Below are 23,928 nucleotides of genomic sequence, written 5' to 3' on the forward strand. Positions count from 1 at the left end.
TATAATATATAATGCTATTACTTGAAATAGTATTGCATTCATATTTTTGTTGCAATTTTAGTAGGGAAAGTACAAAAGGTTCTAATAAAATTGCAACAACAAAAAAAAGCCCCAAAAATATTATTTAAATTTGTAGAGAATACAAAAACATCTAGGTGATCTTTTGTGGAAAGTGGTACATAACTCATTCAGCTCAGTTCTCTTTACTAGTGCTGCCAATTGTTCCTTTTTTCAAATCAGATTAATCACACGTTAGAATTTGGATTAATCACAGGTTATTACTCACTTGCATATTGTAAATTAACTGGCCCAAATATTTGGACACAAATGCAATTTTATTGTCAAAATCTCATACAGGATTTTTTGAAGAAATGTTTTACTTGAATTAAATCTGTTAGAGAACACACCAGTCGGAGTCTCCGCTCTCTTCTTTGCACTAACATATGCACTGACCTCATCATTTACTGTATAATAACCTGCTTTGCCTTTTAAGTAACCATCTGCGGTTTAGGTAAAGTAGCATGTACGTTCGAAATAAATTGCAATATTAATCTGCGTATACAAATTAATAATGCAATAACTTTTTTGTGATTAATCACATTAGTTAACTTGTTATTATTGACAGCCTTACTCTTTACAAAACAAATTGTATCTTTGTATCTCTTTTGATAATATTCAGCACAGTAATTAATGCACAGGCTGCAGAAAACGCTGACTGATCCTTTGAGGTTGAACATTACATGTGGAGAAAGCTGCTGTGGCGTTCGTCCAATACAATCGCCATGTCCTTGAAGGACGGGCAAATGTTTGCTGAGTAAGAGTTTATTGTTGGATTGCAAAGTAATTTATCTACTAGTAATTCGCTGTGTTGGCGTGTGTTGTCAGCGACGCCAGGAAACAGCAGGAAGGAAGAAAGGAAAGAAGAGGTGTTAGGAAGCATCTTGTCACACAAGTTGTCAATCAGAGCCATCACTTCTGCTAAGTGTTGTTGGCATCTTGTGGCCTTCTTCAGCTTGCTTACGAGCACCATAAAAGAACATACAGAGATGAGCCTCTGTATGTTCTTTGTTCCTACAGACTTGAGCATGGATGAAAACTATAAAATACGCCTGCCAAGCCAGTAGTTGGCAATGTCGCTTTTTTAAAGTAACGCTTAGTGGAAGCCGTGTTTTGGTCAGCAACCCGCGGCTCTCTAGTGGCTCCCTGGAGCATTTTTAAAAAAGGATTGAAAATGGAAAAAGATGTGGGGAAAATATGTTTTTAGTTTTAGTATGGTTTTTGTTTGAGGACAAACATGACACAAACCTTCCCAATTGTTAGAAAGCCCACTGTTTAATATGTTTAATATGAGTATTTGGTGAACATTGTTTTGTCCAACTAATTTTGGCGGTTCTTGAACTCACCATAGTGTGGACTCTGACGCAACAGTTTGTTTACATGTAAAATCTTGCACTTCTTCTTTGTCTCATTTTGTCCACCAAAAGTTTTATACTGTGCGTGAATGTGAAAAGGTGAGCTTTGTTGATGTTATTGAATTGTTGGAGTGCTAATCAGGCTATTTAGGCCATACTTGCCAACCTTAAACCTCCAATATCGGGAGGTGGGGGGGGGGCTTGGTCGGGGGGGGCGTGGTTATTTACAGCTAGAATTCACCAACTCGAGTATTTCATATATATTTCATATATATATATATATATATATGTATGAAATACTCGACTTTCAGTGAATTCTAACTATATATATATATTTTTTATTTTATTTTATTTACATAGAAAAAAAAAAAATACTTGAATTTCAGTGTTCCAGTGGCTATCCATTAGATGGCAGTACTGTCCTGTTTAACTTCTCCGTTCATGATGAGTATATCATTTCGGCCGCCATGTCTGTAATTTCCTCGTTCTTCTGCTTCGTCTCCTTGTTGTGTGCGCAGTTGTGCACTCTATAAAAGCCCTAGATGTTATGACGTCTTTGGGCAGGCAAGCTGTTTATTTTGTGGGAAAGCGGACGTGAGAACAGGCTGTCCCCACTCAGTCTCAGGTCCGCATTGAGCTGGAGGGGGCGTGGCCTCCAGCTCCGGCTGAATACCGGGAGTTTGTCGGGAGAAAATCTCTGCCGGGAGGTTGTCGGGAGAGGCGCTGAATATCGGGATTCTCCCGCTAAAAACGGGAGGGTTGGCAAGTATGATTTAGGCTAGCTGTTTATACATATTGCATCATTATGCCTCATTTGTAGGTATATTTGAGCCCATTAAATGTTCTTTACTTATGTCCTCTGTGTGTTTAATTTATATTTGCATGTCTCATGACACATTATCTGTATGTAATATTGGCGGCATTTCTGATAGTTGTTTGTGTGCCATGTTGTTCCAGACCACAGCAAACGTTACCTAGCTTGCCAAAGATTGTAATAAATCTATTAAAAGAAGACAGCCTGTCGTTTCCTTTTACTTGGACACACACCTCTATACCTTTGGCCATTAAAAGCCAGTCATTTGCAGGAGTTATCTCACCTTCTGAGTAGCCTCTGATTTACGAATGGTTTCTAATGTAGTAAAAATGTGTAGAATAAATATTAAATTTCAACATTTCTGTCAACGAAGATTTGCTTCAGCCTGCGACACATAGTCATTTTGATAGTAGGCTAATATAGCTAATATAGACACTTACGTCATGTGTTGCCTTCATTATAAGACTTATATACGACTTATAATTTTTTGCGGCTCCAGACAGATTTGTATTTTGTATTTTTGGTCTAATATGGCTCTTTCAACGTTTTGGGTTGCCGACCCCTGGACTAGTCAGTATATATGTGGGTTTAGAATGGAACTGTTAGAACTTGGTAACATAACTTTGTATGGAGGTTAATTTGTGTCTTTATTGCGAAAGCTTTTTTTTTTTTTTTTTTACACTGAATTTATGTAGCTGAAATCTTTGTTTGAATTTTGTGAATTACATTTTTTGATGTTCAGGTAAACGTAACAAAGAAGACATGGGCTATATAGATAGATATTTGGATGCATTCATGGAGGGAGGAATAACTGTTTGAGCGTAAGCTCGTCGTTCACAAGACAAAGTTTGGTCATTAATAGATTAACCAAACACTACGGTAACCATGGGAAGCGCTGCTTCATGCTTCATGTGGGCTCTGTACCGAAGATGTCGTTGTGGCTTGTGCAGCCCTTTGAGACACTTGTGATTTAGGGCTATTTAAATAAACATTGATTGATTGATTGAAAAAGGGCGGGGCAGAGTGGGCGTGGCGGCGACCAGCCTGAGACCTCGATATAATATCACTGTGCCTCAGAATTTTGTTGTAGAAAGTTCTGCAGAACAGTGTTATTATATCAAATAAGTGGATGTTTTTTAATCCTTATGCCCTTATTTTTCGCCGTGTTTGTTGCATCTTTGTTGGTCTTGCTTGATTATAAAACTCGATCAAGGAGGTGGTCTGCATTAGAGGAGCAAGGTTCAAATATTCTCAATATTTGGTGTTTTATTGTTCATGGTTAATATTGTAAATCCTCATTCTATATTTTTATGTACTAGTACATTCTGACTGTCATATAATCCAGTAAAAAAAATAAAGCTCATTCCGTTTTTGAGATGGTCTTTTTAGTTTTGTACTGAAAAGACATAATGTGGGATTTACAATACTAACTACGAACAATAAAACAGTGAATATTGAGAATATATAAGTTGCTCCTCTGCTTCCCAGACCAACTCCTTGATTGACATCTTTTATAATCGAGGAAGAGCAACAAAGATGCAACAAATATGGAAAAACATAAACACCAAGGGTAAAAAACATCCACACATTCGGTGTAATATCACTGTTCTGCAGAACTTTGCTGTAGAACTCTGCCTCTGTCTGACACTAGTGCTCAGTAAACAAGCCCCGCCCACTCTGCCTCACTCTGTTCATGCCTCGTCTGCATGAAGCAGAGCTTTGTCTGTCAATAAAAAGTGTATAATTTAACCATTAGAATAATTTCTATAGTTTGAACACATCCATTGAAATGTTTTTTATGTTGTATTATGCCCGGGTAGCCCAGTTATTTGCCTTTTTATACTGTTTTGCAAGACCCGTGTCACGTGACTTCAAACGTGACACCTCATTGACTGGTTCTGAGGGACTGATTGCTTCAGTCTTAATTTACCGGAAGTGAGTGTTGCATTTTGAAGCTGCGAATTTTTCGATATGGAATTTTTATACACCAAATTTTTTTACAATTAAAATTGTCAGCATAATTTGATGTAAAAAATTCCGCTCACAAAATTCAAACACTAAAAATTAAGTTACACAAATTCAGTGTAAAAAAAACAAAAAACCTTTCGTAATAAAAAAACAAATTAACTTCCATATTTTGCCCGATGCCGCAATGGTACCTTGAATGTATACTTTGCTGAGGATGTGTCGTAAGTAGCTCTGTGGTCCACCATTGTTGTTTTGGCTGTTATGTTCTCACACATGCCTACAATGAACATGCCTGACCTTCAATTACAGTTGAATTGTCATATGATTGAAAGCACCTTGCTCCACAATGCTTTCTTAATATAAATGAATAGGACAAAAGCACGACATAGTTGAAGTTTTCAAAAGTGGTAGTAATAATTTTTAGTTAAAACAATGTTGTGTACCTTTTTTTATACATTACATGTGATGCAGCTTTTCGGCACAACACGACCCCGGAGGCTTACGATCTTATGTGCAGTCTTGCGTGTTCCTCCCACTTTGGATTCCTTGCTGATGTAAAGGGGGAACTAATCTTTGTGGTACATTTAAAATGAGGGACCCCAAGCAGCACTTGTAGCTCTCTTAGCACGGGCAAATTCCATCTCTATCATCAAGAAGACAGTGCAAGACATGGGGCCTTGTGTATTAAGCGTGCATATGCACAAAAACCTGGCATACAGTTGGAATATGGCCCAATTCGCCGCGGTTTACCCGACACGTAAAACGTGACAAATTTAGGGGTGAACTATCCACTCTAGCTGCCAGACGGTAGAAGACAGTTGAATATCTTAGAATGTGTTTTGTGGCAATTCCAACTTTGACCGCAGCGTCAGTTGCTATGTACAGTGGCGCTTTTCATCATTTTCAGCAGACTGCATTGCAAAATGATTAACCCCCCCACCTTCCTCTCACACGAGCTCCACCCAGGAATGGGGCCATAAGAATCCCTTCCCTACTGTGTGCCCTTTTTCACAGCAAAGTTGAGCTGTATCAAAATTGAACTGAGTGTGGAAATGTGTGGTACCTCATATCAACTTCATTGGTGGCGTACGCACATTTCTACATGATGTGGAGACTTTGGCGACACACAGAGGTTGTCGCAGGGGCTTTACCAACATTTGATTTTAACTATGTAAAAGATTGAGGCAAGGACACAAAATGTACTTTTTCATCAATGTATTTAATGCTTCATATTCATATTAATATTTGTGAGGACGTCTATTAGTTTATCTCCTTGCCACCTATTGCTGTCACAATAGACTTGTCTCACATAAGGATTGGGAATGATAGGCAAAATAAAATAAAATGCTGTTCCCTTTTAATACACAAGGCCCCATGCAGGCTATCTACAAAAACTACGATGGATTATTACATATTTCCTTTGATTGTTAGGCTGGACTTACTGTAGCTGTGCGCTGCGTTTAGTGGCACTCTGGAAACATCGACTTTAAGGCGCTTGTTGATTTGAATTGGACTATTAATGTATGCTACTATTTTAGTTTGCTCTATGGTGGTTATTTTGTAGCCTTACGCAACAAAAAAGCTCACAGACTAAGTGACCGAGTGTTCAATCGTACTCAAACCGTGACAGTGTATGAAAACCAAGACATATTTCCAGGGAAGATTTTCGCCGAAAACCGAGGCACCAACTGTGTGCTCATCATAGCCTTCCTTTACCCCTGTCAGCCTACAGGATGTTCAGGTTTTTAGTGTGCAAGATGAAACCCACATCGAGCCCTGTGGACATTGTTCCTACTCCACTGTTCTTAAATGTTTTTGATGTTGTTGGTCCTTGGGTGGTAAAATCGATCAATCTTTCACTTCAGTCTGTCTCGATCCCCAGCTTTTTTAAATGTGCTGTGGTGAATCCCATTCTTAAAAACACTCATCTTGATCCGGTGGAGCCTATAAATTACCGGCCAAAATATGAAAACTTCCCTTCATGTCAAAAATCATGGAACAAGTGGTAGCTAAGCAGCTGACCTCATATTTGGAACAGCAGGATTTTTATGATAAATACCAATCTGGCTTTAGGTAATTTCACTCCACCGAAACTGCTCTTTTGAAAGCTTCCAGTGACGTGATGATGACCGCTGACTCTGCTCGCTACACAGTTTTGGTTTTACTCGATTTGACATCTGCCTTTGATACTGTGGATCACAGTATACTGATTGATCGACTCAAATCTGGGATGGGGTTTTCTGGTGCTGTTCTCCAGTGGTTTACTTCTTATATAAATGGAAGAACTTTTAATGTTGCTTTAATAATGTAATGTCCAATGTGTCCAACCTGTCATGTGGTGTGGCCCAGGGTTCTGTTCTGCGGCCTGTTTTATTTTTGTTGCACCCGATGCCTCTTGGTAGGTTGATCCGTAGTTTTAAAAATGTTTCTTATCATTTCTATGCAGATAATATTCAACTGTATTGCTCCTTAAATGATTCAGAGTTTCACTTTTTATCGGAGTTCTTGGAATGTGTATCCTGTATCAAAAACTGGTTGTCCTCAAATTTCCTCCAGATAAATTCTAACAAAACGGAAAGTCTGACAATTGCTCCCAATAAAAATATCCCCCTGAACAAGAACTCTTTTGGTGCTCCTGATGCATCTGTTAAAAGAAGCCTCAGAAACCTTGGGGTTGTGTTGGATCAGTCAATGTCTTTGGAGGGTCACTGTCGTCAACTGACCAAAAACTGTTTTTATCACCTGAGAAATATCTAAAGTGAGAAATTTGCTGTCAAAATTGGATCTCGAAATGATCATTGACACGCTCATTTCATCTCATATTGACTATTGCAATTCTCTTTCCACTCTTTTCAACAAGGCAGCGCTAATGAGACTTCAGTCTGTACAGAATGCGGCTGCCAGATTTTTGACCGGTGCGTCCAGAACAACCCATATCACCCCTGTTTTATCCAGTCTTCATTGGCTTGCAGTCAAATTCTGCATAGAGTTTAAGATTTTAGTCCTGACTTTTTGTGCGTCACTGATTTGTTATGCCCCTACACTTCAGGGCGCAGCCTCCGGTCTTCAGGCCAGAGTCTCCTGAAGATCCCAAAAACTCATTTTAAAACCTTTGGAGACCTGGCATTCCTGGCTGTATGTAGCCCCCAGACTCTGGAATAAATGCACCAGTCCCCCCCTCCGTGAACTTGACTGTGTTGTCACTTTCAAGGAACATTTGAAGACTTCTCTTTTTAGTAAAACTTTTAGTTAATTAACTTTTTAAATATAATTTTTAATCCACTTTTTATAATGTTGCCCCTGTTGTTTTAATTGAATTGTTGTTTTAATTCACCTATGTTTTGCACAGCGCTTTGTGATTTTTTTTTTGGATGAATAGCGTTTTATAAATAAAATGTAGTTACTTACTTACTATTGGACTTAGAATAAGACACCAGAAGGGTTGCTTCCAAAGAGAAATAAAAAGTTAGGTAAGGTTAAAAAAAACGATCTCATGCACAGCAAGAGGAGAATAGAGCAGATGGACACAGAAGAAGAGAGCTGAGGGTCAAATATTTAAATTATGCCGTGTCAGCTGATAGTTATATTACCCCCAAAGATTCTAACAGCTTGCAGCATTGTGAGAATTTAATTTGAAATGTCAATGAGGTGACACAGTCTGAATCTTTGTAACTATTTACAAAGACGAGGTCCACAAAGTCAGGGATGTTTTTCATAGCCAAGGTTGACCAGGAATTTAAATTATCATAAAAACAAGAAACAGTCTTTTTGTTTTTCTGGATTAGTTAGTCAAGGTTTTTAGTTTGGTTCGGTGTAGATTGTTGTTCTTTTTAATAAATACTCCAGAATACCACGTACCCCTATAATCCACTTTTATTATTGCCAAATATGTCAACAACACTGTCTTTATAGACACATTATTTACCATCAACATCAAGTGAAGCACATTCTTTATCAGCATTGGAGTTTACTTTATTTAAATTAAAACAATAACTATAACTATAACTATAAACTGTAAGCTATTATATATGATTTTTGCCCTGTTTGAGTCATCACTGAGAGGCTGTCTAAAAACTGCGGGATGTGAAAGTTTTAAGAGGTTGCACAGTGCTTGCACAGAGTCACAATTTTATAGACTTATTCACCTAAAGGGGCTGTTTGCCTACAGGCAGAAGATTGATGTCCTTGCGACAGACCGTTCTACTGAACAAATGCTCCGTTCAAGATCTTAGTTCTATGAACATGGCGATAAATCTGGTAAACTATTAGCTCATCAACTACGCCAGATATCAGCATCCCATTATATTCCGCAGATTCAATCCGATTCAGGTATAGTTACAGATAATCTTGAGATCAATACTGTATTTAAGAATGTATACTCATCTGCTTATTGTTCTGCTTCTGAGCTTGATATTTTTTTTGGCAAGCTGGACATCGCTTCAGTTGATCAGTCCGCTGCGGTACAGTTAGAGAGGCCAATTACTGCCGCGGAATGAATCATCACTGCAAAACGGAAAATCCCCAGAACCAGACGGCTATCCTCCCCAAATGTTTCTAAACATTTTGGGATAAGCTAGTCCCTCTTTTATTGAACATGTACATTGAATCGTTTGAACCTGGCCACCTCCTGCAAACGCTCAACGAAGCTTCAATTTCTTTCCTCATGAAAGAAGGCAAGGACCCTTTGTCGTGCACTTCGTATCGTCTATTAGCCCGTTAAATGTGGACTTTAAATTACTATCCAAACTGCTGGTTTTATGTCTGGATACTATTCTTCCTTCTATTATTAATGCGGGTCAAACCGAGTTCATTCGGAATAGGCACTCCTTTTCTAATATTCAACGTCCTTTCAATACATTGTATGATGTGCCTGCTCTTAAACTGAAGAGGCAGTGATATCTCTGGATGATGAAAAGGCATTTGACAGAGTCAAGTAGAATTATCTATTTTATGTCCTGGAGAGATTTGTTTTTGGTAACTTTTTTATTTAATGGATTCATCTCCTGTATTCATCTGCTGAGGCCTCGGTCAGGACAAATAATATTCAATCCGAATATTTTCGTTCTTACCGTTCCACGCGGCACAGTTGCCCCCTGAGCCCATTGCTTTCTGCTCTTGCCATTGAGCCTCTGTCAATAGCGCTTTGTATCAACCCGCTTATTATGGGCATATGTAGACACAATGTGCAGGTGAAAGTCTCTCTCTATGCAGATGACCTTCTTCTATATGTCTCGGACATCTCCGTCTCGGTCCCAGCTGCCTTAAGTACTCTCCAAGGTTTTGGACATTTGTCTGGTTACAGATTGAACTTGCGTAAAAGTGAAATATTTCCTAGAAATTCGGCTGCTAAGAAATATCCTCTGCACAATTTTCCATTTAAGATTGCCTTGCAAAGTTTCACGTACTTTAGTATCCAGATCTTGCAGAGTTTTTTTAAGCCAACTTTGTTCCACTGTTGTCCAGAATCCAGGGAGATGTTGATCACTGTTCCTTACTTAATTAATCTACAATGGCTTGTGTCAACTCTGTTAAAATGAATATACTTTCCCATTTGTTCCAGTGTATACCACTTTTTCTCCCTCAGTCCTTCTTCCGTAAGTTAGTCAGATTTTAGACTTCATTTGGAATAAAAAGACTCACAGGTTATGTAAGCAATATTTGCAGAGAGCTAAATCGTCGGAGGATTAGCACTACCAAACTTTAGGTTTTACTACTGTGCCACTAACTTTCAAATTCTTAAATATTAGCAATATGAAGCATTTGATCCTCCTCCGTTATGGCTGGTTATGGAGGAAAACTGAGCCAAACCAGTGTCTCTAAGGGAAAAATCCAATCGTAAAAAACCTAATTTAGGATCTGGGTTCAGTTTAAGCGCTATTTTGGCTCTGAGACTATTTCAAGTCTTGCACCCAATAATGCGTTTACAAGATGGTCAAGTCTGGGGATCAACAACATTAAAGATGTATACATTGACAACACTTTTTCCTCTTTCCAGCAATTTTGTGATACATTTTCACTCCCTAATAAACACTTTTTTATATATATCTACAGACCCGCAGTTTTGTTCGTAATACTTTCCCTAGGTTTACAGATTTACGGACTGACAAAGTTTTAGATGTGTTTCTAACACCACTTCCAACTTTAAAAGGATCAATTATTTGTAAGCAAATTTTTCTTTTACGCCCTCAGTCTCTAAATTCAATTAAGTCAGGGAGGAGGATTTAGGAGTGAGTCGACTGACCCTATATGAGCATAGCTGGACAGAGATTTTAAGTAGAGTTTATAAGTCTTCTATTTGTACAAGACACAGCCTTATCCAATGCCAGCTAATACATTGTACTTATTATACCAAGGTTCAACTACCTAATATGTATGATGGAATATCTGAATTGTGTGATCCGTGCCAATAGTCTCTTTTGATACTTGTCTTTGGTAATTGACAAAATGATTGAACTGAATCCTCTAAGTGGACTATTCGGTGTAGCCCCTCTGTTATCTTCTCTTAGCAAATCCTTCAATCTTTGTTAGCTAGAAGACTTATTTTGCTTAACTGGAAGGCTGCTCTTGGACTGCTTTTGTATGTGTGCACACACTCCCTGCGCGTACGTGTTGACAAGACCGCAGAGTGACCGCCGTAAACACCAATCCTTTTATTTGGGCCAGAAAATTTTGTACTATACAAAGGTAGTTATTGTGAAAAATATAGACCGTTTTAAAACCAATGTGTTCTGTTAAACCACTAATGGAAACACAAGTTCGCCAATAGAGTTCTTGTTATACTTTTTGCTTAACATTTTTTAACTGAGCAAGTTGCAAACTTTAAATATGATTTATATTTGTCAAGTGTTCCCTTACTTCAGAGTGTAAAGTAGAAATTAGCTGAGACACACAGGATTATCATAATCGTAGTCGTAATCGTAATAATACATAATTGTTTGTTATTATTATTGCATCTCCTGGAAGTAAAGCCTTCCCCTTGTCTTTTTTAAAAACGAGTGACGCCTATGTTTCTAACGTCAATCAATCTTTAAAAGCGCCACAATTATGGGCAATGAGATGCAAAAGTAAAACTTCTACATTACTTTCTCCAATGCTGCCATAGATGGAATGCTGGTGCAGTGTGTGAATGCTTAAACGTGAACTTTGATGACATGAAGTCTGTGTTGAGTGACGTGTTCCATGCTTGGCTTGCCGCTCTGCAGGTGGGACAAACCATTTGGTATTATTTATAGGAGGTGTAGGTAGACTTGCACATTCTTAATTTGATTAAAGAGATCTTCTTAATAAACGTTCACAGGTATATTATCAAATTGTATATTTAAATGGCAAGAAAAAAAATATTTACAAAAGCTCTTGGGCCCACCGTGAAAGGTCAACCAAACGGTTCAGATTGTTTTCATAAACCGTTCCATCCCTACCTCTGACCTTTGAAGAATCTCACCTTAATCTCTGTCTGGCCGTTTGCCTCTCCGGACTCTTGCACAGGTGGCCCATGTAGTAGAGCGGGAAGAAGAGGCAGTTCCAGGTGGTGGCGAACCAAGTGAGGGTAAAAGGGGCGTCAAAGTGCTTAAAGGTCAACTTGGCCAGCTGGGTGGAGCCTGCCCACGACGAGCAAACGCACATCACCATGGCGACTCCCCACAGGGCCTTCCGCACCTGCACCATCGTTATCCGGATGCAACAGTGCAGCCTTCGCTTGCTGGATGCCGCCTCGGGTCCTGCCGCACCCGCCGCCGACTGCACATCTTGGCCGCCGTGCACCGCGTGCTCCCTGGGCCGGTCTTCCCCTGGGAGATTCAAGGACAGGTGCTCATGTTTGCAATTGTATATGCTTAGAAATGTGTGTTGCTTAACTATTATGTCAATCAAATACTGATGATTGGCAATTTTCTGTGTTTTTCTCAAGCTGCTGCATCTCTCTGCAGTTCACCTTGCTGTCACTTCTCCTACAGTTAAATCAGCCTTGAAGGTAATCAATCAGACATCCGAGTGCACGCTGCTGATAGTCTATAACAGGCTGCAGCCAAACAGAGGACAAATGAGGACGGGTCCAGTACACAATCCCACAGTAAGGTGTGTGTGTGTGTGTGTGTGTGTGTGTGTGTGTGTGTGTGTGTGTGTGTGTGTGTGTGTGTGTGTGTGTGTCTGTCTGTGTTTGTTTGTTTGGACCACACTGCAAAACAACCCCAAGACAACACTTCTAACCACAACATCAACATCATCTAAATGAATGACGTCATCCCGCATTCTAACTATAGCTGCACATACAGCATTGAAGGTTTATAAGTAATTAGGTTAAACAATCAATACGATGTCACCTGATATGGATTTCAACCCAGTTTTTAGAGGTTTCAGTCAGCGTTTTCAGGCGAATATTGACCTTTATCCGAAATAAACCCTGTTGATTTTTAACAATAGCCAATACAAGATGGCCAGGATTGATGAGCGCAACAAACAGGTTCTTTTTTTCTTTCAAATGTACAAAAAAAAATCAATACAGGATACAACACAAACTAAAGGATCAGTTGATTAAATGTTCCTCATCCTCCCTCGAACCACCGCAATTTCTAACTGACCTAATTCCTACCTTAAAAGATTGCTATGAGAAGATAAACAAAGTAGACATTTTGTCATTAACCCATGAAGAATGATTGAATCACTTCAGTACATGTGTTTGTATACATTTTACAATGCAGCGGAAAAAGCAGCACAAAATATTTAAACCAGCCAAACTACACTGAATGGTATCTGCCAGAATTGAATAAACCTATTGATAACATTAATTAATTAAAAAATAATGTGTTTACCAGTTAATGGCATTTATAATCATTTCATTTTTTATTTATAATTTATTCAATTGAAAAAAACCAAAAAAAAAACATGTATAATCTTGTGATGGAAAAATTAAAAGATGCCTTTTTCATACATGTTGTGCATTTCAGAGGCAAAAACCATAACAATGTAGGTCAATGTTTACTATCTGAACAAAACATTGACACATTGCTTTGTAAAACTGTCCGATATCAGCAACAACAAAAAACATGTAGTACATGCTATCCACTTGCATCTAAAATATAAGCTCTGATACAAGCAGTCCTGCAGCGTGTTTACTTGTGCGATGCTGGACAGCCAGTTAACATCTAACTGGTAAGCACAAAATGTCGGTCTTTTCTTGTATTTTAGTGAAGTCATTTACAAAAGGTACACAGCTACACAACAACTAAGCATACATTCGCACACAAGTTAGACACAACTAATAATTATCTTTTAAGCAATACTGCAGTCTAAAACACATCATTTGTCAATACAAACAAGTATCAAATAATTATAGTTTCATGTAAATGACTTACACATACACGGTCTCCAAAGCAGAAGCGTGTTAGAAAGTATTCAATAACAAACGTGCACACCATTCAAGTTACCATGTCATGATCAATTATTGTGACCACTAGGTTTTGTCCAAAAAAAAAAAAAATACCACTCCACTTCAACTTAGACAGCATAAGTTCATTCCAGATGGTTACTAATAAATAGGTACAATTGTTCACTGTATTTTTGTATTTTCACTTGATCAAACCTTTTTTTAACATTCCACACTATACACACTAATAAAAGTATGTATGTTTCTTGCTTAACCCATCTTTATCAGCTACTACTCTAGGCGCTATCATAGTTATTGTATCATAAGTGAAAAAGATTGTGTTTTGAGATACGAGCTGTCTCTGGGCTAATTGTTATGCTTTAAGTTGCAAGCAAAAATTTGAGTTACAAGCATCCTTGCCATTATTTGGCGTAGCAAAAGAACCCTGTAAGGTTCACCCAAAACATCTGGGCTTACCTACTAGCGTAAGCTTATAGCTAAAGATCGACAAAACTTTGTTTTCCAACCATGGGAAGGAAGAAAGTTTGAAGGGACAGTGCTGAGAAGAAGTAGATTGATTGAATAAAAAAAATAAAAAATCCAAAACCTGACCAGGCGTGTTGTCAACTTGGCAAAGCAATTTGAGTGCATCACTGCTAGTCTGCACTATACTGAAGCAGATTGAGCCTAACACCAGCCAAGAATATTAAATTAATATCTAAACTGTGGACATATGTCCATTAAAATATAAAAAAGCTGCTGATGGTGTGTTTGATGGAGAAGCAGCTAGGAGATACCATGAAGTCCACTCTCAAAGGTAAATTATTATATTACGTCATAAAACTGCTGTAATTGTTAGTAGTACATTCCATTATATTGTTTTTCATACAATATGTGTATCTGAAAGTTAGTTTTGCGTTATAAAAGGCAACTTACCAGTTAAAACTGTAATGTTTTTTTTGGGGTAGAGGAATTAATTTTAATTTATTTCAACGGTACATGTGGATTTGACAAGTGTTGTGAGTTCAGAGCTCTGTCACAAAAACAATTAAGCTTGTAAGTTGTGGTACTATTGTATCTAACAATATATTTTATAAATAATTAATTTATATATTTTTTAGAATTTGCAGATGGCCCATAACAACAAGCTTCACTTTAGACACCCCTGACTTCCTGTCTCTTGTAAAAAAATTAATAAATGAGCTGTTCATTTTCCTAAAGAGCTGAATAAGACAGAGCCATCATGCCCGACCAGGCGGTTCATCCTTGGTGGTCGGGCTGCCCGTGACCTTGCCAGATGGTCTCATCGCATCGCAGATTAACTTCCCTGATCACTATCGCCTTCCATGCTAATGCTCCGGCTTCCCTGGGCTTATGCTGCACAAGAAACAAGACAGTCGCTCTTTGTTTATCTGTTGTGGTTAAAAAATCCAACATCAAACTGATGCAATGCAATGAAATCCTATTGTCTTCTCTGGTGCAGAGACAATGCTGGACAATAATCCCTGTGGGTCACATTTGGCAGCAATGAAAGCTGATTCGGGGAGAATTAAGTTTCTCTATTCTGAGCTCTAAGAGCGTTTTGTCTCCCCCTGAAGGTCATGTCTGCTTTTTGTCCTTCTTGGGTCTCCAGGGTGCGGCGTCGATAAATGTACGTATCATTACGCATCATTGAGCACGTTGGCCCATTGCTGCGATACGTCCGCGCAATTTTGCCTATTGTTCACAATCATTATTAAAGACAAGAACATATTTCTTTTTTTCATTTTTTTTGAGGGGGGGGGGGGGGGGGTTTAAAAGGATTATAAAAAAACGCTAATAATAGTCTTCGTTGTAACCTTTAAAGCCCTCGGGGAAAAAAAATCCCAAACCCTCCAACAAGGTTTTATACACACACCGCAAGTATATATATAATGTGGTAACATACACATTCATAAAAATATGAAATATGTACAATATTTACCGTATTTAAACATTGCTGGAACTTATTTCCTGAGCGCATTTATTTCCGCTTCCATTACAGGGTACTTCCGACTTCTGGCAACAAATGCGAGTGTTTTCTAATCATGACAGACAAATGAGGATTCACAACCTTATCTTTTTTTAAGCTGAATATATGGAGGATTAACTTTTGCTTCTAGAAGCCAGCACGAAGGAAGTTGGAGCAGACTGGAGCCGAGAGAGTGATGTTGGCGTGACTTTGACGCTGGAAACATGCAACTTGGAGCCATGCTATTTCGACATAAATGGAGTGCTTAGCCAAAATGAACTGGAAAAAAACATCCCCAGCCAACTGGAACAAGGAGACAACTGTCCATTGAGTAAGTAGCTAAAATATTGATTATGATACATGCAGCCCGTGACCCCGAAAGGGACAAGCGGTAGAAAATGGATAGATGATACGCGCAGCACGTCATGCCACATGAAATGTGGGTTAATACTTTACATTGTTATATGGTTGGATGCTATAATCATCCACTGTTGCCATTCGTAAAAATAAAACATAGCGTATAGTTCTAACTTGTGAAGAAGATGGTCTGTAAAAATACAATTTGGACCAAAGCTTCTCCGTTACATGGTATGCAGACCACAAGGAAGTGTATTAGGCCCCTTTAAGTTCTTGTTTTTTATTTCTCCTATTCACACACTAATATATGTGGTATAAAAATAGGCATCCTAAATATATAAGGATGCACAACTGGTCTAAAAACATGTCTTAATTCTTGACTTACCAACGTAACACTGAACAGGAAGTAGTCTCCGCCGCCACGAATGTGCGCCAAAAAGATGCACTAGAACCACGGCCCTACCTGAGATCTACTGTATGTGATGCCTCGGTCCTAATGTATAAAAGGCCAAATGGGACAAATTTAAATAAAAAAATTAATACATCTTTGAATAATTACTTACATGTGTCTTTATCAAGTAAATCATGAAAACAATAATTAAGTCATTTTACATTTAACAACATATGTATGTATATATATATATATTAGGGTTGTACGGTATACCGGTACTGGTATAGTATCGCGGTACTAATGAAACAAAAACGGTACTCTGTTTGAAAAGTACCAGTTCCCGGGCATGACGGCGCGTCGTCACGTCACGACTTTGCTGGTTTTGCGAGCAGAGGAGCATGTTCAGCAGCGCGCACACACGGAGTACTTACAAGCAGACACAGTGTGTAGACAGAAAAGGGAGAACGAACGCATTTTGGTCAAAAAACTAATGATAAAGGTGAAGTTATAACGCTGAAACGCCCTCAGAAAAGAGGTGCTTTAAGACATGGCGAGCTAGCCAGCGGCGAACGTCCATTCGCAGTCAGCAGTGTTTTAGCTACTTCTAAATCACTAATCCTCACCTCCATGGCGACAAGAAAAAAATAAATTTCTTACAAGTATCATCCCTGCAGGACGAGGAATAGCTAAACATGCTTCACTACACACCGTAGCTAACCGCTAACAGCAAACTAACACCATGAATGTAAACAAATGCCATGAGTGGATCTACACCTGACATCCAATAATAATGATACCAAGTACAGGAGCGTATCTAGTCGATACTACTATGATTACATCGATATTTCTTTTATCGTCACAAAATCTTTTTTCCTTTTTAAAAAATTCATATTATGTTTATAAACTCAGGAAATATGTCCCTGGACACATGAGGACTTTGAATATGACCAATGTATGATCCTGTAACTACTTCATACTTGCCAACCTTGAGACCTCCAATATCAGGAGGTGGGGGGTGTGGGGATTGGGGGGCGTGGTTGGGGGTGTGGTTATTTACCGCTAGAATTCACCAACTCGAGTATTTCATATATATTTCATATATATATATATATATATATATATATATATATATATATATATATATATATATATATATGTATATATATGTATGAAATACTTGACTTTCAGTGAATTCTAGCTATATATATATATTTATTTTATTTACATAAAAGAAATACTTGAATTATCTATCCATTAGATGGCAGTATTGTCCTGTTTAACTTCTCTGTTCATGACTGAGAAATCATTTCGGCCACCGTGTTCAATGGAGAAGTCTGTTCTACATATTTACAGGCAACATACACCTTCCCCTTCGAACTGTCCTGGATGAACTGAAATTCTTGTTTCCATTCGTTTTGGAACTTGCAAGCGTATTTATATTGTGGGAAAGCGGACGTGAGAATAGGCTGTCCCCACTCAGTCTCAGGTCCGCATTGAGCTGGAGGGGGCGTGGCCTCCAGCTCCGGCTGAATACCGGGAGTTTGTCGGGAGAAAATCTCTGCCGGGAGGTTGTCGGGAGAGGCGCTGAATAACGGGATTCTCCCGCTAAAAACGGGAGGGTTGGCAAGTATGAACTACTTGGTATTAGATTACTACCCAAATTTGTGGTATCATCCAAAACTAATGTAAAGTATCAAACAACAGAAGAATAAGTGATTATTACATGTTAATAGAAGTGTAGACAGAACATGTTAAAAGAGAAAGTAACCAGATATTAACAGTAAATGAACAAGTGGATTAATAACACATTTTTACAGCTTGTCTCTCATAATTTTGACAAAAGAGAATGAAAAATGACACAATATGTTATTGCATACATCAGCAGTCAAATTATAAGTTTTTTTGTTTGTTTTTTTGCTTTCTTACTACTAAAAGACAAGTTGTCTAATAAGTTCACTATTTTATTTAAGGACAAAATTGTTCTTCGATTGCAATAAAAAACATATGTTTAATTTACCGTAAGATTTTTTGTTAAAATAAAGCCAATAATGCAATTTTTTTGGGATTCCCCCTTATTTAGAAAAGTAACAAAGTATCAAAATACATTTTGGTACCGGTACTAAAATATTGGTATTGGGACAACACTGATATATATATATAATTCATAAATGACACATTTAAGTAAAGATTTATTTATTTAATTTTGTCCCTCCAAACTAATGCCACCACTGTATGTCACTTACGTATTATACTATTATACATGAGATCTGCTTTGGACTGTACACTGTAAGTAACATGAATGAGGCATCTTCCCTGTTTGCTCCTTTTACATCCAACATGGCGGACACGTACTGTATGATTCCACGTACAGTGTACACCATATAGTCTGTGTGGTGCACCCTGTGGGACGTTACGCTGCCGCCATGCTGCTTAATCTCTTCAATGCAAAGACGTCCCCCGTGGATGGGATATGTTTTTATCGTTACCCAGCATGCACTGCTCACGCACATTAGAAAACCATAACTTCTTAATTACAACGCAGAAGCAGCTTCTTGTCACGTGACTTAAATTGTTTCAAGAGAACACTTCTTTTACACTTTTACACCTGGCTTAACAGTGACTAATGAGGGTGTAACGACCTCGACGAGCAGGATGGACCGTTAGTGAGTAGAGGCTCCTGCGCTAATGAAATTTGGAGTCATTACCTTCATGACAAACTGCATCCTTATTTAACAACACTATGATAGATTCAAAGGGCTTCACCTCATCGCTCGGAAGTCAAAAGCTGCGGTCAAGTTCACCTGCTTGGCAAAAAGGTTAGAAATGTATGTTTAATAATTTCATAGTTAAGAAAGCATCGCTTCAATTACAGAAATTATATTATTGCATATTTTAGTGGCTACACAAACCATAGTGAGTCGTGGAGAACATGGTTGGGTTGAGAGTCACACAAGTAATATTTCTTTACCAGAGGACAATATGTCTCAAATTCAGGGGCTGGCCGTGCGTTTCCCACCTAGGCCTTCAGTGATGTCCGACTTCAAAGATTACCTCTCAAAACACCATAATTGATGTCACCACATGACCATTGCTGGAGAAATACTATACGGGAACACATTTACACATACTACTGGGCATTGAATCACCTCAACAGTGTATTTTCTGGCGCATTTAAATATCTATTCAAACGCATCAGCAATTAAAACATATTTCATATCATACTGTCAAAATCAAAATAGCAAAAACATATTTAAAAGTGAAAAAATAAAATATTTGAACTCACAATTTGTAGCACCTACTCGACGCTGTAGAAGCCAGTGGTACCCCTCGTCGTCGGCTTATTCGAGTGGAAATGGCGAGCATTTCATCGCCAGAACAGGTGAGCGAGTTTCCGGAGTTGGCCGACATCGTCTCAGAAGATGTAGTTTCTCTTTAAATATCCTTCTTGAAAATGGCCTTGCAAATATATATCTGCCACCTAATCAACGTTTTGTTCTCCTTCTCTGCTATCCCGGTCTGGCTACGGCGCAACACTTCCCGCTTCCTGCTAAATTGGAATGACAAGTTTGTATCCAATCACAGTCTTGTTAACATCAGGCTACTTAGATAGGCTACTGTCAACAACTTGTGATCTGATTGGCTACAGCAACTGTCTCTCAACTCTACGTGTTCTCAAATGTATCCGCTAACGGTCCCGATGAGTATCCAATCACAGGATGTGTAAATGTCACGTTCAACGTTAGGCCTTCTAGAAGGCCTTACTGACAACGACTCGTGATCTGATTGGCTATCGCAACTGTCTATCACCTCTATGTCCCCGTTCACTTAAAGTGCATGGACGCCCGCATTGTTGATTCTGAAGGCCTCGGGCAGATTTGGTACAGCATGGCAACATAAGATAGCTGAATTCTGATTGGATACAAACTAAAGCTAAAAACAACAGCACTGTAAGGAGCATAATATGACATGAAGAGGATATGAATACTTTTAGATATTTAGGGAAAGTAAATTTAAAAATAATTTTATCTTTAATTATGAGAATGATTTCTGGTTATGTTAGGCCAGCAGAGAAGGCCTTGCTGGCCCTGACACCACTACTCAAATTGTAGTATGCAAACTTTATGGAATTGGAATCGTCTTCTCTGGAGTACGGCAGCTGAACTTCTGCTTCTCATGTCAATTTGTAAATATTCAGCGCTTCACTATCTGTTTTCGTTTACACAAAGAGTTCATAACAAAACACTTCTTACCCTTAAAAAGTGGAAAGGGAAAGCTTTAGTTTAAATTGATATTATCAAGCTCGTGCAAGAAAGAAATTCCAGTTGGGGTTGGTCGTCCCATATTCTCACATCTTCATGCATATCTATGTTAAAGTTCCTTCTTCATTGAGGGCCCAATTCTGCTGTTTGCACTGAAGTGTTTTTTTTGTGAGCTTGAAGTTACGCACCTTCCTGTTATTCATATCTTTACGCCCCTTCTACACTAAGCAGGCTAAGGTTATCCAGGGTATATCCCACCTAACCTTATCCTTGTCCACACACACACACAATGCCACCGTTTAACACCCCTTCCTCCCTCCGTTCGCTGGCGCAACGCGACTTAGTACGCATGTGCGGGAAAAAAATGTGTGCGTCATAGTCACCTCTGTACCTGGAAGTGTATTCTTACCCTGTGTTTCAATGTAGACCAGACCTGGGCATTCTGCGGCCCGCGGGCCACATCCGGCCCTTTGTGCGTCCCTGTCCGGCCCGCGTGAGGCCAATCATAAATTACAAAATACATTTTAAAAAGTATCTATGTCGAGTGTGCAATACAACGGTGCTGCTTTTGTTTTGAAAAGCGTTATTTGTAGGGATGTCCGATATTATCGGCCGATAAATGCGTTAAAATGTAATATCGGAAATTATCGGTATCGTTTTTTTTATTATCGGTATCGGGTTTTTTTTTATTTTGTTTTTTTTAATTAAATCAACATAAAAAACACAAGATACACTTACAATTAATGCACCAACCCAAAAAACCTCCCTCCTCATTCACACAAAAGGGTTGTTTCTTTCTGTTATTAATATTCTGGTTCCTACATTATATATCAATATATATCAATACAGTCTGCAGGGATACAGTCCGTAAGCACACATGATTGTGCGTGCTGCTGGTCCACTAATAGTACTAACCTTTAACAGTTAATGTTACTCATTTTCATTAATTACTAGTTTCTATGTAACTGTTTTTATATTGTTTTACTTTGTTTTTTATTCAAGAAAATGTTTTTAATTTATTTATCTTGTTTTATTTTATAATTTTTTTTTAAAAGTACCTTATCTTCACCATACCTGGTTGTCCAAATTAGACATAATAATGTGTTAATTCCACGACTGTATATATCGGTTGATATCGGTATCGGTTGACATCGGTATCGGTAATTAAAGAGTTGGACAATATCGGAATATCGGATATCGGCAAAAAGCCATTATCGGACATCCCTAGTTATTTGTATTACTTCTGTGTGGACGTATGCGCGTGTGTGATTGTGAGTGAATTGAACAGCGGCAATCACAAATTACAACATAAAGTTTAAAAAACATCTATGTCGTGCGCGCAATATAACTGTGCTGCTTTTATTTTGAAAAGTGTTATTTATGGGCGTATGTCTGGGTGTAACCTGTGAGTGAAGGTGCACAGCGACAAGTAATGAGAGCTAAAAAGAGAAAAGTTGATGACGAATGCCGTGTTTCCAACAAGACATGGACTGCCAAGTATTTCTTTACAGAAATTAAAGGTAAAGCCGTGTGCTTAATTTGTGGTACACAGGTTGCTGTGTTTAAAGAATACCATTTGAATCGCCACTACACGACGAAGCACGAGGAAAAATACCGGAATCTGTCTGATGAAGCGCGCGCAAGGGAGGCTGATGCGTTGATGGTAAAACTGCAAACTCAACAAGGACTTTTTGCCAAATTTCACACCCCCAGAGATGCAGCCGTCAGGACAAGTTTCATCATTTCTCACAAAATCGCCAGAAAAAGTAAGGCGTTTTCTGACTGAGAGTTTATTAAGGAGTGCTTATTGGACTCTGCTGCGCTGATAATGCCCGTGCCGGATAATGCATCCCCGGCGTAGAATCAACTAAAGCCCACACTTAAAGTTTCCACGTGCAAGATTGAATCTATTTAAAAAAGTTATTTAATAAGAAGCCAAAAGTGCAAAAAGAATAATGTTCGTGTTGGAGGAGTTGTGAATGAATGAAATATGAAATCCGTGCTGCAGTCTGCAGGTGTACCTAATGTTGTGGCCCAGCAGCGACTGCAGCACGGATTTCATATTTCATTCATTCACAACTCCTCCAACACGAACATTATTGTTTTTGCACTTTTGGCTTCTTATACAGGAGTAAAAATATAGGACCCCAGCTCACACACTGTACAGCAGATTTTCACAGTTTACGTGTGTGTGTGTGTGTGTGTGTGTGTGTGTGTGTGTGTGTGTGTGTGTGTGTGTGTGAGTGAGTGAGTGATATTAACTGTCAAAAAAAGTCCTAATCCGACTGCAGATTTGCACATAGCCAAGGTCAAAGGTCAGCCCACAATTCTTAAAGGCCTACTGAAATGAGATTTTCTTATTTAAACGGGGATAGCAGGTCCATTGTATGTGTCATACTTGATCATTTCGCGATATTGCCATATTTTTGCTGAAAGGATTTAGTAGAGAACATCGACGATAAAGTTCGCAACTTTTGGTCGCTGATAAAAAAGCCTTGCCTGTACCGGAAGTAGCGTGACGTCACAGGTTGTGGAGCTCCTCACATCTGCACATTGTTTACAATCACGGCCACAAGCAGCGAGAGCGATTCGGACCGAGAAAGCGACGATTACCCCATTAATTTGAGCGAAGATGAAAGATGTGTGGATGAGGAAAGTGAGAGTGAAGGATTAGAGGGCAGTGGAAGCGATTCAGATAGGGAAGATGCTGTGAGAGGCGGGTGGGACCTGATATTCAGCTGGGAATGACTAAAACAGTAAATAAACACAAGACATATATATACTCTATTAGCCACAACACAACCAGGCTTATATTTAAAGGCCTACTGAAATGATTTTTTTTTATTTTAACGGGGATAGCAGATCCATTCTATGTGTCATACTTGATCATTTCGCGATATTGCCATATTTTTGCTGAAAGGATTTAGTATGGAACAACGACGATAAAGTTCGCAACTTTTGGTCTCTGATAAAAAAAAGCCTTGCCCCTACCGGAAGTGGCGTGACGACACCGGAGGAAGGACTGCTCATATTTTCCTATTGATAACACCAGCAGCGAGAGAGATTCGGACCGAGAAAGCGACGATTACCCCATTAATTTGAGCGAGGATGAAAGATTTGTGGATGAGGAACGTTAGAGTGAAGGACTAGAATGCAGTGCAAGACATATCTTTTTTCGCTCTGACCGTAACTTAGGTACAAACTGGGTCATTGGATTCCGCACTCTCTCCTTTTTCTATTGTGGATCACGGATTTGTATTTTAAACCACCTCGGATACTATATCCTCTTGAAAATGAGAGTCGAGAACGCGAAATGGACATTCACAGTGACTTTTATCTCCACGACAATACATCGACGAAACACTTTAGCTACGGA

At 38.8% G+C, this 23,928-nt stretch overlaps 1 protein-coding gene across 4 annotated transcripts in view; it reads right to left on the reverse strand.

Moving 5' to 3' along the window:
• slc35f3b (solute carrier family 35 member F3b) overlaps nt 1-23,928 on the reverse strand; it is a 166,002-nt gene that overhangs the window by 22,592 nt on the left and 119,482 nt on the right. For all 4 annotated transcript variants that reach the window (XM_062058325.1, XM_062058324.1, XM_062058327.1 and 1 more), the window contains one exon: nt 11,636-11,981. In XM_062058325.1, coding sequence (XP_061914309.1) covers nt 11,636-11,981 — 346 coding nt within the window. The remainder of the gene's footprint in view (nt 1-11,635; nt 11,982-23,928) is intronic.

Source organism: Entelurus aequoreus, linkage group LG09, assembly GCF_033978785.1.
Source record: "Entelurus aequoreus isolate RoL-2023_Sb linkage group LG09, RoL_Eaeq_v1.1, whole genome shotgun sequence".
NCBI lineage: Eukaryota > Metazoa > Chordata > Actinopteri > Syngnathiformes > Syngnathidae > Entelurus > Entelurus aequoreus.